A 13,445-nucleotide genomic window follows, 5' to 3' on the forward strand; every position below is an offset into this window, starting at 1 on the left:
ATAATACATAACCTCTTTCATTCAAGTGAAATTCTCTCTATTAAAGCGAAACTAGCGATCCTCTTGCTTTGATTGCAATCGAATTTAATTTTATTGTTATGTTAATTTAAAAAATGTTGCCTTTATTTATTTATTTTTTTTTGTTATTTTTTTTTTATTTACTCATTATTTAAGTCACGTCTCAAACGAAGAAAAACCTCATAAGTGTCATATGTGCCCAAAAGCATTTATAACTGCACCTCAATTAAAAAAACCTGAATCATTTGTGTGACAAAAGATGACTTTTTAATTTTTTATTTCACTTTTACATAAAACTTCATTCGAAATTTATTTAAAACTTCTCCCAAGGGTCTTTATCTGAAACTTCACGTTTCTAATTTTCCGGCTGTAAAAAAATTATTTTTAACTTTGTACTCTTTCGAAAAAATTTTCATTCATTTGCATTTAAGAAATTCATTCATTAACTCAATACAAGGTCTTTTTTTTTATGGGTTCCTCCTTCATAACTTTACTTTGTTACAACTTCTATCATCTTCAAACTTTTTATCGTACATTGGATAAAAAACTTCCGTTAAAAAAAAAGATGTAAAAATCATAGAAATCAAATTACATATTTCTAATAAATTAACATTAATCTGTAGTAAAAAAATTATTTTTAAGTTTACATTCTTTTGAACAAACCTTTCATTCATTTGCTAACTTCAATCATTAACTCAATACAACGTTTGCATACATGAACTCAATAAACCGTCTGCATACATGAACTAATACATGAGCTTATACATAAGCTGATACATGAGCATGAAACATGAAATGAAGAAAAAGAAGAAGTCTCTTTAATAACTATGAAATGATGCTTATTAGAGTGGGTCTAAACGGATGCATTGCTGTAAAAAAGCCTCTTCTAAAGAAAATAAGTTGCGAAAAGAGATTAAAATGGGAGACACCTTAGAATTGGATTATATTTGATTGGTCTGAAGTTCTTTAGACAGATAAATAAAACAAACATTTAATAATTTCATTCATTAACTCAATAAAGATTCATTTTTTCTTATGGGTTCCTCAATCATATTTTTACTTTGTTACAACTTCTATCATCTTCAAACCTTTTTATTGTATATTGGATAAAGAACTTACGATAAAAAAAGATATAAAAATCATAAAAATCTATTTACAAAACTCTATTAAATTAACATTAATCGGCATTTAGGAAAACGATTAAAATAGTTGACAACTTCGATTTTTCATTTTCTATCTTTCATTTCATATCTTTCAAAACTTCAATTTCTATTCGTTTCATATCTTTCAAACAGCTTGCTATATTATTTTTTGTATTCAAAGTTAACGGATGATTGATACCTAAAATATCCATTTGTATTTTATCAACTTGATAATAAACATCTAAAGCTTCATTATATTTTCCAATATCACGAAAACAGGCTGCTATATTATTTTTTGTAGACAATGTTGACGGATGATTGATACCTAAATAATCCGTTCGTAATTTATCAACTTGATAATAAATATCTAAAGCTTCATTATATTTTCCCATATCCTTTAAACAGATTGCTATATTATTTTTTGTACCCAATGTTGATGGATGATTGATACCTAAAATATCCGTTTGTTTTTGATCAACTTGATAATAAATTTCTAAAGCTTCATTACATTTTCCCATATCACTCAAACAGGCTGCTTTATTATTTTTTGTAGACAATGTTGATGGATGATTGATACCTAAAATATCCGTTTGTATTTTATCAACTTGATAATATATTTCTAAAGCTTCATTATATTTTCCCGTTTGATACAAACAGATTGCTATATTATTTTCTGTAGCCAAAGTTGATGGATGATTAAAACCTAAAATATCTAGTCGTATTTTATCAACTTGATAATAAATTTCTAAAGCGTCATTATATTTTCCCATATCACTCAAACAGCTAGCTATGTTATTTTTTGTAAGCAATGTTGATGGATGATTGAGACCTAAAATATTTGTTTGCATATTTTCAACTTGATAATAAATTTCTAAAGCTTCATTATATTTTCCCATATCTTTTAAACAAATTGCTATATTATTTTTTGTAACCAATGTTGATGGATGATTGATACCTAAAATATTCGTTTGTATTTTATCAACTTGATAAAAAATTTCTAAAGCGTCATTATATTTTCCCATATCACTCAAACAGCTTGCTGTATTATTTTTTGTAGCCAATGTTGATGGATGATTGATACCTAAAACATCCGTTCGTATTTTATCAACTTGATAACAAAGTTCTAAAGCTTCATTATATTTTCCCATATCACTCAAACAGCTTGCCATATTATTTTTTGTAACCAATGTTGATGGATGATTGATACCTAATATATCCGTTCGTATTTTTTCAACTTTATAATAAAGTTCTAAAGCGTCATTATATTTTCCCATATCACGCAGGCAACTTGCTATATTATTATTTGTAGCTAATGTTGACGGATGATTAATACCTAAAATATCTGTTTGTATTTTATCAACTTGATAAAAAATATCTAAAGCTTCATTATATTTTCCCATATCCTTTAAACAGATTGCCATATTATTTTTTGTAGCCAATGTTGATGGATGATTGATACCTAAAATATCCGCTCGTATTTTTTCAACTTGATAATAAATATCTAAAGCTTCACTATCTTTTCCCATATCCTTTAAACAGATTGCTATATTATTTTTTGTATTCAAAGTCAATGGATGATTGATACCTAAAATATCCATTTGTGTATTATCAACTTGATAGTAAATTTCTAAAGCTTCATTATATTTTCCCATATCCTTTAAACAGCTAGCTATATTATTTTTTGTAACGAATGTTGATGGATGTTTGATACCTAAAATATTCGTTTGTATTTTATCAACTTGATAAAAAATATCTAAAGCTTCATTATATTTTCCCATATCCTTTAAACAGATTGCCATATTATTTTTTGTAGCCAATGTTGATGGATGATTGATACCTAAAATATCCGCTCGTATTTTTTCAACTTGATAATAAATATCTAAAGCTTCACTATCCTTTCCCATATCCTTTAAACAGATTGCTATATTATTTTTTGTATTCAAAGTTAATGGATGATTGATACTTAAAATATCCGTTTGTGTTTTATCAACTTCATTATAAATTTCTAAAGCTTCATTATATTTTCCCATATCCTTTAAACTGCTAGCTATATTATTTTTTGTAACCAATGTTGATGGATGATTGAGACCTAAAACATTTGTTTGCATATTTTCAACTTGATAAAAAGTTTCTAAAGCGTCATTATATTTTCCCATATCACTCAAACAGCTTGCTGTATTATTTTTTGTAGCCAATGTTAATGGATGATTGATACCTAAAACATCCGTTCTTATTTTATCAACTTGATAATAAAGTTCTAAAGCTTCATTATATTTTCCCATATCACTCAAACAGCTTGCCATATTATTTTTTGTAACCAATGTTGATGGATGATTGATACCTAAAATATCCGTTCGTATTTTTTCAACTTGATAATAAAGTTCTAAAGCTTCATCATATTTCCCCATATCACGCAAACAACTTGCTATATTACTATTTGTAGCTAATGTTGTCGGATGATTAATACCTAAAATATCTGTTTGTATTTTATCAACTTGATAATAAAGTTCTAAAGCTTCATTATATTTTCCCATATCCTTTAAACAGATTGCTATATTATTTTTTGTAGCCAATGTTGATGGATGATTGATACCTAAAATATCCGCTCGTATTTTTTCAACTTGATAATAAATATCTAAAGCTTCACTATCTTTTCCCATATCCTTTAAACAGATTGCTATATTATTTTTTGTATTCAAAGTGAATGGATGATTGATACCTAAAAAATCCGTTTGTGTTTTATCAACTTGATAATAAATATCTAAAGTTTCACTATATTTTCCCATCTCCTTTAAACAGCTAGCAATATTATTTTTTGTAACTAATGTTGATGGATGATTGAGACCTAAAATATTTGTTTGCATATTTTCAACTTGATAATAAAGTTCTAAAGCTTCATTATATTTTCCCATATCCTTTAAACAGCTTGCTATATTATTTTTTGTAGCCAATGTTGATGGATGATTGAGACCTAAAATATCTGCTTGTATTTTATCAACTTTATAATAAATATCTAAAGCTTCATTATATTTTCCCATATCACTCAAGCAGCTTGCTATATCATTTTTTGTAGCCAATGTTGATGGATGATTGAGACCTAAAAAATTTGTTTGCATATTTTCAACTTGATAATAAATTTCTAAAGCTTCATCATATTTTCCCATATCTTTTAAACAACTTGCTATATTATTTTTTGTAGCCAATGTTGATGGATGATTGATACTTAAAACATCCGTTCTTATTTTATCAACCTGATAATAAAGTTCTAAAGCTTCATTATATTTTCCCATATCACTCAAACAGGCTGCTATATTGTTTTTTGTAGCCAATGTTGATGGATGATTGATATCTAAAACATCCGTTCTTATTTTATGAACTTGATAATAAAGTTCTAAAGCGTCACTATATTTTCCCATATCCTTTAAACAGCTTGCTATATTATTTTTTGTAGTCAATGTTGATGGATGATTGTTACCTATAACATCCGTTCTTATTTTATCAACTTGATAATAAAGTTCTAAAGCTTCATTATATTTTCCCATATCTTGCAAACAGGCTGCTATATTGTTTTTTGTAGACAATGTTGATGGATGATTGATACCTAAAATATCGGTTTGTATTTTATCAACTTGATAATGAATTTCTGAAGCTTTATTATACTTTCCCATATTCTTTAAACAGATTGCTATATTATATTTTGTATCCAATGTTGATGGATGTTTTAAGCCTAAAATACCAGTCTGTATTTTATCAACTTGATACAAAATTTCTAAAGCTTCATTATATTTTCCCATATCACTCAAAAAGGCTGCTATTTTATTTTTTGTACGCAATCTTGATGGATGATTGATACCTAAAATATCCGTTTGTATTTTATTAACTTTATAATAAATGTCTAGAGCTTCATTACTTTTTCCCATTCGATATAAACAGTTTGCTTTATTATATTTTGTGTCCAATGTTGATATATGATTGATACCTAAAATATCCGTTCGTAATTTTTCAACTTGATAATAAATTTCTAAAGCTTCATTATATTTTCCCATATCTCTTAAACAGTTTGCTATGCTATGTTTAGTATCTAAAGTTTTTTCATTTTCAATTCCATAAGATTTTATGTTATACTTTTCAATGGCATTGAGAATGTTTATTGCTTCTTGAAAGAAACCTTTGTTTGATAAAAAACTTTTGATACTCTCACTCTGTTGATGGAACACTTCACACAGTTTTGATTTGTTAATACGAAACATATGGATGAAATGGTTGTAGAAGTGCTTCCCATCGTCAACGTGCTCCTTTACCACTTCGAACTGTAATTTTAGAAAATGGACGATGTTTACGTTGCATATTTCTGTTATTTCTTTGCGTTTTTGATAATATTTACACGCTAACTGGGTCATTTCGTGCATCGTGTACCTGTCATTGTCATCGTCGAAGCGATCAAGCAACGAATAACTTACTAGTAAATTTATTGCTCGATTTATCAAAAAGTCTTCGTTTATTTTCAGGTGTTTTGAAATATCGTGAAGACACGTTTTTGTTATGTGTTGACCATCGCAATATGATAAATGGTTTAAAATTTCCACTGATTTTTTATTCAATGTTTCTATTTTGTTTAATACAATGCTAATTGATGTTATAGTAGACTTTGATCCCACTTCAGTGGGGATACCTTCCTCGAGCTTTTCGAGAGGATATGGTCGAAAAAGATCTAAATATTCCTCCAAAGAAATGCAGTTGTTGTTTATATAGAGAATGGCTTGATTAATGGCAAGTGGATGATATTGAAGCACTTTGGTTATTTCTTTTAGTTTTTTGTCATCGCTTGTTAATATTTGTTTAATATTTCTTTTTGCGAAAAGTAACGCATCTTGAGGCGAGAAAGAATGAATCTGCACTTGATTAACATCGGTAGACCATGATTTCCATTGCGATGTTACCAAAGTAAATGCATTTCTTTTGTTTGATACATATTTTTCAAAATTCTTCACACTCTCATCGTCGACGTTGTCGAAAATGTAAAACGTTTTTCCTCTTTGAAAATAGTGATGTATTTTACTAGAAACTACTTCAATATCGAACGGATCGCCTTGAGAATCTCTTACGCTTAACCCTAGTTGGTGACAGAGATTAGTCAGAGAAACTTGTACTTTATCAAATGCTGCATCCACCCACACAATACTTTCAAAATGGTGGTTATAAAGTGCTGCATACTTTCTAGCGAGCTGAGTCTTTCCAATTCCAGACATTCCAGTTAAAATCGTGATTGATTTACCCGAATCGTTTGTTTGACACACGTATTTATGAATTTGATGAAGTTCATCATCACGTGAAAAGAAGGCTTTTGTCGGCGGCAGGATACCGAAAATGGAGTGTCGGGATATCAACTCTAAAATACAAAAACTTTTCATTTTTAACTGCACGGTGACATTTTTGAGGAATGTTTAGAAGTTATTTTTTGAACGGCATTTCGCATTTCACTTGTTTTGTTTTTGATAGAAAAAACATAATAAATTACATCTAAGACTTAAATGACGATTAAATCAACGATTTCTATTAAAAAATTTGTCACTAAATGTAATATTTAATACGCTTGCTATTATTATGATGAAATATTCTGTCTATAAGTTTGTTTTATTATCAAGCAATTCCATTTGTAAACGCTATTTAAAACATTTGCCGTATTTTTTAGAAAAAGCATTTTACATGACTAGCTTTTCACTTTTTTTCGTTAGAAGTTAATGTAGTATTACCCTTTGGAGGAGGCTAGGAAGTTATAATCGTGAAATGCAGGAGGGCTGCAAAAAAAATTAAGATAGCGAGTCACATTCAACTGTTCTTTCATATTTTTAAATAACGTTGCAAACTAAGAAATTAAATATAATAATGCTATAAATAGACCTTTTTTGAACTTAATTCAAGTGTGAATTTAATCCGCAAAATCGCTAAATAATTTTGCTGATCAAAAGGCCAGAAAGATTTGTGGCAAATTAGCTAAATAATCTAAAGAAAGTTTGTCCTTTTCAAATATGTTCGTGTAAAAAAATCTTTTAATGGTCTATAGCATTTAAACTTTTTTTTTATATTTTGTGTTTTATTATTATTTTTATTTCTAATAAATATTCAGGGGCCGCAGGAGAGCATCGGCATGCGAAAGCGGCAAAAAAACTATCAAGCTCAAAATACCTACTTCGTTCGCATTCACTGATCAAATCTTTACGGTTGCAAAAGAGCAATCCTCTTTTCATATCTCGCCATTTTTTTGATGAATTGTTCTTACGCCATTGGTTCAGTATTTGCAAAGTTTGTTCTCTCGTCGTTTCAAATTCTTCTTTTACATTATCGATTGCTGAGTCATCAACCGAAAGACATCGAGCAAACTTTTGCCAATCATAAGTCAACAAATCAGCAAGCGTTGTAAACACATCTTGTGGAAATTTTTCAACTAAAAGAGGTTTTTTTTTTGAAAATTGAAAATCTGTCTCAAATGGGAAATATTAAAAATATTTTATTACCCTTTATATCGTCGAACTCGTTCTCCATGACAACTTCGTCTTTTAAAGCCGTTCTACGAAAAAGAAGTCCGTTAATTGCTATAATAAATTTTAGTAAAACGCTATTCATTTCACAGCAAACCATTCACGTCAGCAAACCATTTCACGGTTAATAAACGAGTACAAAGAAATAGGTGCTGCGTCAAAATAAATTTGAGCAGTTTTAGAAGTGAAATAAACCTTTTGATATCAGATATTTCAGGAACCCCTTAATCACTAAAACAAATTTGCCTTCCCAGTAACATTCCTTTTGATGGAAAGCATTTTATTGACTGTTAAAGAGACTTGACTTACGGGGACTTTGCATCTTAAGAACAAAAAAGATGCCAATGATCCATCTTTCCTAAAGCAACTGTTTTAAAAGAAACTTGAGCAATTCTCAATAATGCAGCAGTACCTGCACGATTGAGATCTGTATAAATTAGGACATTTTTTTGAAATAATGATTGCAAAAGGTTATAATGGAATGAAAGCAATAATAATGAAATAATAATGAAAGAAATAGGTTAAAGAACAGTTTTGAAGTCCAACACGAAGCACTTAGAAGCTTTTAATTGAAAGACGAATTTGTAATAGAGAGAGGTGTTTATAGAAGGACGTGCATTTAGAAGCTTAATTTTCAAAAGGGACATAAGTCATACATGTTTTCTTTTCTTTTTTTAACTATATTTATGACAGTTTATTATGTGAGAGGTTTTTCAAAAAGGGCTCTGAATCTGATTCAGTTACGAACTTTGTTATTATTCATTATTATTAATTCATGTTCTCTCACTTCATCCTGCCTTATTTATTCACTTCTGTAAAATCATATTTTCCTCTTTTTTCCCTGGCTTTTCTAGCTATGAAACTAAAACTGTTGAAAAATCAGGTAACAAAAAGCAAGAGTAGAACAAAAGTAGATGACCTACCGGTTCATTTCGTCCTCTAGTATCTCCATTTTCTTTATTGAAAAAATTCTTTTCTGCGATCGTTATGTGAGTAGCTGGTTGATCGACAAAACAAGTGTTGAATTCTACATTTTTTCTCAAACTGATAGAAACCAGGAGGTTAAGAATTTAAAACTGAATCATGCAACAGCAAACAAAAAAGTCAGTAAACTCTTTCTTACTGATTGTTGATTTTTTTAAAATTGATGTCAGATTATTTTATTTAAATAACAATAACCGTCGATGGGTGAGAGTCTTAATAAAATATTAGGGATTAACAAAATAGTTGGATGTAGTTATATTATAAAAGCGAAAAAAGTCCAAAACGAGGTATCATGAAAGAGATTATTTGTCACTGCGTTCTACGCGTCCGCTCTGATAATAAAAAGGAAAGTCTTAGAGAATATTTAGAGAACTGTTCAACATTTTGAAGTAATTTTTTCCATAAAACTTTAGTTATGAGATATAGCTCGTTTATACATATAATTATTAAAAAAGTACGGTCTTTTTTAGAACCGTTTCATTCCGGTTTTTTAGGCGGTATATCCGGACTAAATCGATTTTTGATTAAAAAGATAAAAAACTAATAAATAAATGACTCAAGGAGTTCAATTCCTACGATTGCAGAATGTAAGTTCTGACGTAAAGATAGGTGTTTAACAATTTGTTGCTATGAAGAAAACCACTTTTTAAAAGATACTTCAACTGCATGGTTTAATGATACTTTCTTGATTTCATTTCTTAATATGAACCATTATTCTTTTGCACCCAAAAATTATTTTAAAACAAAGATTGAAATTTATAAAGAAAATTTATGAAGAAAGCACACGTTAATAATTATTTTTACTTTCATTTTTTCTTATTAAAAAAAAACAAGGACTTTGTTCCTCATCTTTTGGTTTCAACAGTTTCACAGAAAGAGAGGCTGCTTTTTGAACAGAAAAAATCTTTAAAATATCCTGTTAAAAAGACAGCCTCAGTAATATTTTTGAGTTTCTATCAAAATGTTTTAATGTGATCAACCTATCTCATTTGAAATTTTTTATTGTTTAAATCATTTCATGTTAAAAGTTCTTAAAAACGTAAATTGAGATATGATAAATATAAAAAAATGGCTTAAGACTAAATTTTCTCTCAACAATTAAAAATACTCAACATTTTTTAATTTGATTTTTTTTTTTTTAGGTGTTTTTTTTGTTTGGCAAACGACGCACGCATGTGATACATCAATATTAGTACTTTTGGGTGAGAAAATCTAAATTTTTTATCAAAAACAAATAAACTTTACGCGTAAGTAAGACGCGTATTACGCGGACGTACGCGTTTCAGTGCCAATTATGCGCGCAAACAATGATTTAAATAAAAAAATTTGGATTACTCGATCTCAAATACCATGTAAAACCACGTATACATTATATACCACATATTTTTGAAATAAATTTTACGTATATCTAAGGCACGTACTACACAAGCGTATCCTTGTTAGAGTCTTTTACGCGCACGAAGATATAAACAAAAAAATTTGGGTTCCTCAAACCAAAACGCGCACATATACTTATTAAAATAAAAAATTTGAATTTAAAAGCCAAAACACCGTATTATTTTATACTAGTATTCTATGACCAAAACAAAAAAAGAAAAAAGTATTATTAGCAAAAGCAGTTTTATTTTGTTATTACGTCAATAAAAAAGACGAAACATCAGGGGGAAGTGGTTATCCATTTTCAGATTTGTGGTTTTTGAAACTAATGTGGTTAATGAAACTAATATTTTCAGGGGTTATCTTCTGCTACTTCTAACTTTACCTTAAACTCGATCAGTCAATTCATTTCAGCTTTCAGATGTTCATTTTCATTTCTGATACTCTTTCGTTTCTTTTTGATATTGGAGATGCATGGGTCTATGGGTCTGAAATTAAAGCTTAAGACATCTTCAATTTTCATTTTTGTTGGAAAACTAACCTTCATGCTTTTAACTTTGCCGAGATTTATAGCTATTTTATGACAAAAACTAAATATTTCTTGGTAGGATCTCCAGTGGCTTTTCTTTTTGAAGCTAATGCCAATGCTTTAGCAGGATGTTCAGCCAACCTGGCAACCTTAAACAAGATAATATTTAATATTTAAGTGAGTAAACTAATTTTTGAATTGGTTTGAACTCAATTGATTTATTACTACCTTAGATCTATTGCTTCTCTCACTTAGATCTTCCCAGTCCTTGTTCCTTCTACATAGACCTACAGTAACGTCTTTTTTGTTAACAGTTTTTCTTTATCCACTCAGGTTTGCTCATGTTCCAGAAGTCTTAAGAGTGCTCTTAAATGTTTCAGCAATTTAGATTTGAATTTACAACTATATATTGTTTGAGTTTTTCTGAGATTTATCATTTCAAGTTCTTCAATACTTCCATGGTCTAGACCCTCCAATCTACGAAACTCAAGTTGAAGAGCCTCAAGTAAATTATCACAATTAATTCCTAACTCTTGAATGATAGTAATTAAATGTATTTTCATGATGGGTGTAAGTAATGAACTATTATTCGTTATTTTGTAAGAAAGTTTTATTTTTAAACCTTTAAGTAGTAGGCTTTTGAGTTATGACAAATTACCTCTGTAGTGCTAATATAGTGTGAAAAATGAGTGAAAAATAATTAAATTAAAACTTTACATTTGACTGTTTATTAAAAGAATGCATGTTGAATTGGGGCAAGTTCGGCAAATCCTTTTGCACAACTAAAGGTTACATATTCCTGTATGTAAAACAATCGAGATACAAACCGTTAAACTAATAAAGTTTGTTTAGTTGGTCTTTAAAGATAAGAAAGGTTTGTGTCTTGGTGACGCCATTATGTTAAAATACGGTCGTAATAATAACCAAATTCGGACGAATAACGAACAAATAAACACAAAACTGGCAGGTTGTTAATGATTGTACTTTTCAATGATATCGCAAATGGTGGACGCTTTTTATTAACGACTATAAACAATTTTTTAAAGAATAAAAAAAGAAAAATAAAAATCAATAAATCAGGGGAAATTTTCCTTTAGTTTTTCAAAAGTAAAACCAATTATAAAGAAAAAAACGAAATACCTAAAGAGAAGAAAAAAGAACAAACTATTTGAAAGAATATAAAATAAACTACAAAAGTAACGAAAAAAAAGTTTAAAAATGAATGACAAAGGAAAGAAAACATTCGAAAATTTGGGAAAACTCGGCATAACAAGATTTTATATTGTTTTTACTTTTTCATATTTTGTTACTCAATCCATGAGCCTTTGAAAAGAAACAAATTTGAATTGTTCCACAGTTTGAAAATTCCAGGTTCCAAACATAAAACTAAAATCACTGATCTTAAACATGACTCCAACTACTTTTGTAAAATGTATGTAGCAAGTCAAAATCATGTTGGTGATGTCGAGGATTTCTTTTCACACGAAAACAACCATTATCCGCCGTCAATTTCTTAATTCGGAAGGAAGCGTAAGACCACCAGCAAATTAGATGTCCTCATTTGTTTGGAACAGTATGGTAGCGAGAAACAACAAGACTTCAACCCTGACTATAAGGTTTCTGCTCTGATTGTTGATGGTGCAGCACTTGTACACATGCTTCACCCGAGATCATCAAAGACATTCTCGGACTACTGCGAAAATCTGATTGGACCATTCGTGGACAGACTTCTGAGATCCGTGCAGCGCCTTGACATTGTTTTAAATTGGTATGTCCCAAAAAGCTTGAAGTCCGAAACACGGTAAGATCATGGATTTGGGCAGCGCATAAACGTTACAATGGGTACACTTATTCCAAAAAAGTTTGACAAATTCCTATCTGTGAACTTCAATAAGACGCAACTGTACGACCTTATTTCCAAATTCGTTTTAACGCAATCTGTAGTTGGAAAAGTTATCGTTTGTACCATTGAAGAAACTGCATGTGCCAGTCAACAAGATTTAGATGCATCGTCCATATCGCCATGTAGTGCTGAAGAGGCAGATGGCCGTCTTTTGCTCCATGCTAATCATGCACTGAAAATAGGCAACTTAACTATAACTATACGCACTGTGGACTCCGATGTGGTCGTTATAGCTCTCTTTGTGTGTTTAGCCAGATGATTGGAGTGAAAGAGTTGTGGATTGATTTTGGAGTTGAAAAAGACGAATGATAGGAGTTCACCATCTGCATTAACACATTCCAGATGGTGTATCATCAAATTTACCATTCTTCCATGCCTTCACCGGATGTGACACAGTAACAACATTCTGTGGGATTGGAAAACGAACAGCATAGAAAGCGTGGATGAACTACCGAGTAGTTGACGCTGCATTTCACAATCTTTCAACGTCAGACTTGAAAAATGATTTGTTAACTAATATGGCAATGAAGGCCATTGAGCGATTTGTAGTATTGATGTACGATCGATCATCAACCGTTGCTGGCGTTAACGAATGCCGCCGTATCCTCTACACCATAAAGAATAGAGCAATTGAAAACACTCCGCCGACTGCAGACGCTCTTCTACAGGACACAAAGAGAGCAGCACTGCAGGCACGTTTATGGAAACAATGCTTGTCTGCTGTTACTCCAGGATATGTACCAATTGAATGGGGATGGAAAGATACTGCTGATGACTGCTATACACCACTTTGGTGCACTCTGCCGGAGGTTTCTCGACATTGCCAGGAACTAATTCGTTGTTTATGCAAAACTGAGTGTAAAAACTGTACATCTAAATGACATGGTTTACCATGCACTAAGCTGTGTGCATGTAACAGCTATTGTTACAAAGAAGCAAATGGTGATTCATAT

General features: G+C 30.2%; 1 protein-coding gene across 2 annotated transcripts in view; it reads right to left on the minus strand.

Annotated features, from left to right (window-relative positions):
• Window positions 1-478: 478 nt before the first annotated feature.
• LOC149876752 (uncharacterized) overlaps window positions 479-13,445 on the minus strand; it is a 32,667-nt gene continuing 19,700 nt past the window's right edge. Inside the window, exons 1-4 of one of the 2 annotated variants that reach the window (XM_090074947.1) lie at window positions 8,623-8,796; window positions 7,676-7,728; window positions 7,351-7,605; window positions 479-6,549 (exon numbers count right to left, since the gene is read on the minus strand). In XM_090074947.1, the coding sequence (XP_089931073.1) occupies window positions 1,259-6,549; window positions 7,351-7,605; window positions 7,676-7,728; window positions 8,623-8,651 (5,628 nt within the window). In that variant the 5' untranslated portion in view covers window positions 8,652-8,796 and the 3' untranslated portion in view covers window positions 479-1,258. Of the gene's footprint in view, window positions 6,550-7,350; window positions 7,606-7,675; window positions 7,729-8,622; window positions 8,797-13,445 lie in introns of those variants that run through there. The other variant, XM_090074948.1, reaches the window with a different exon arrangement.

The sequence above is a fragment of the Hydra viridissima genome, unplaced genomic scaffold (assembly GCF_058129835.1).
Source record: "Hydra viridissima isolate aposymbiotic clone 2 unplaced genomic scaffold, HvirCarnegie_v1 scaffold_18, whole genome shotgun sequence".
Lineage (NCBI taxonomy): Eukaryota > Metazoa > Cnidaria > Hydrozoa > Anthoathecata > Hydridae > Hydra > Hydra viridissima.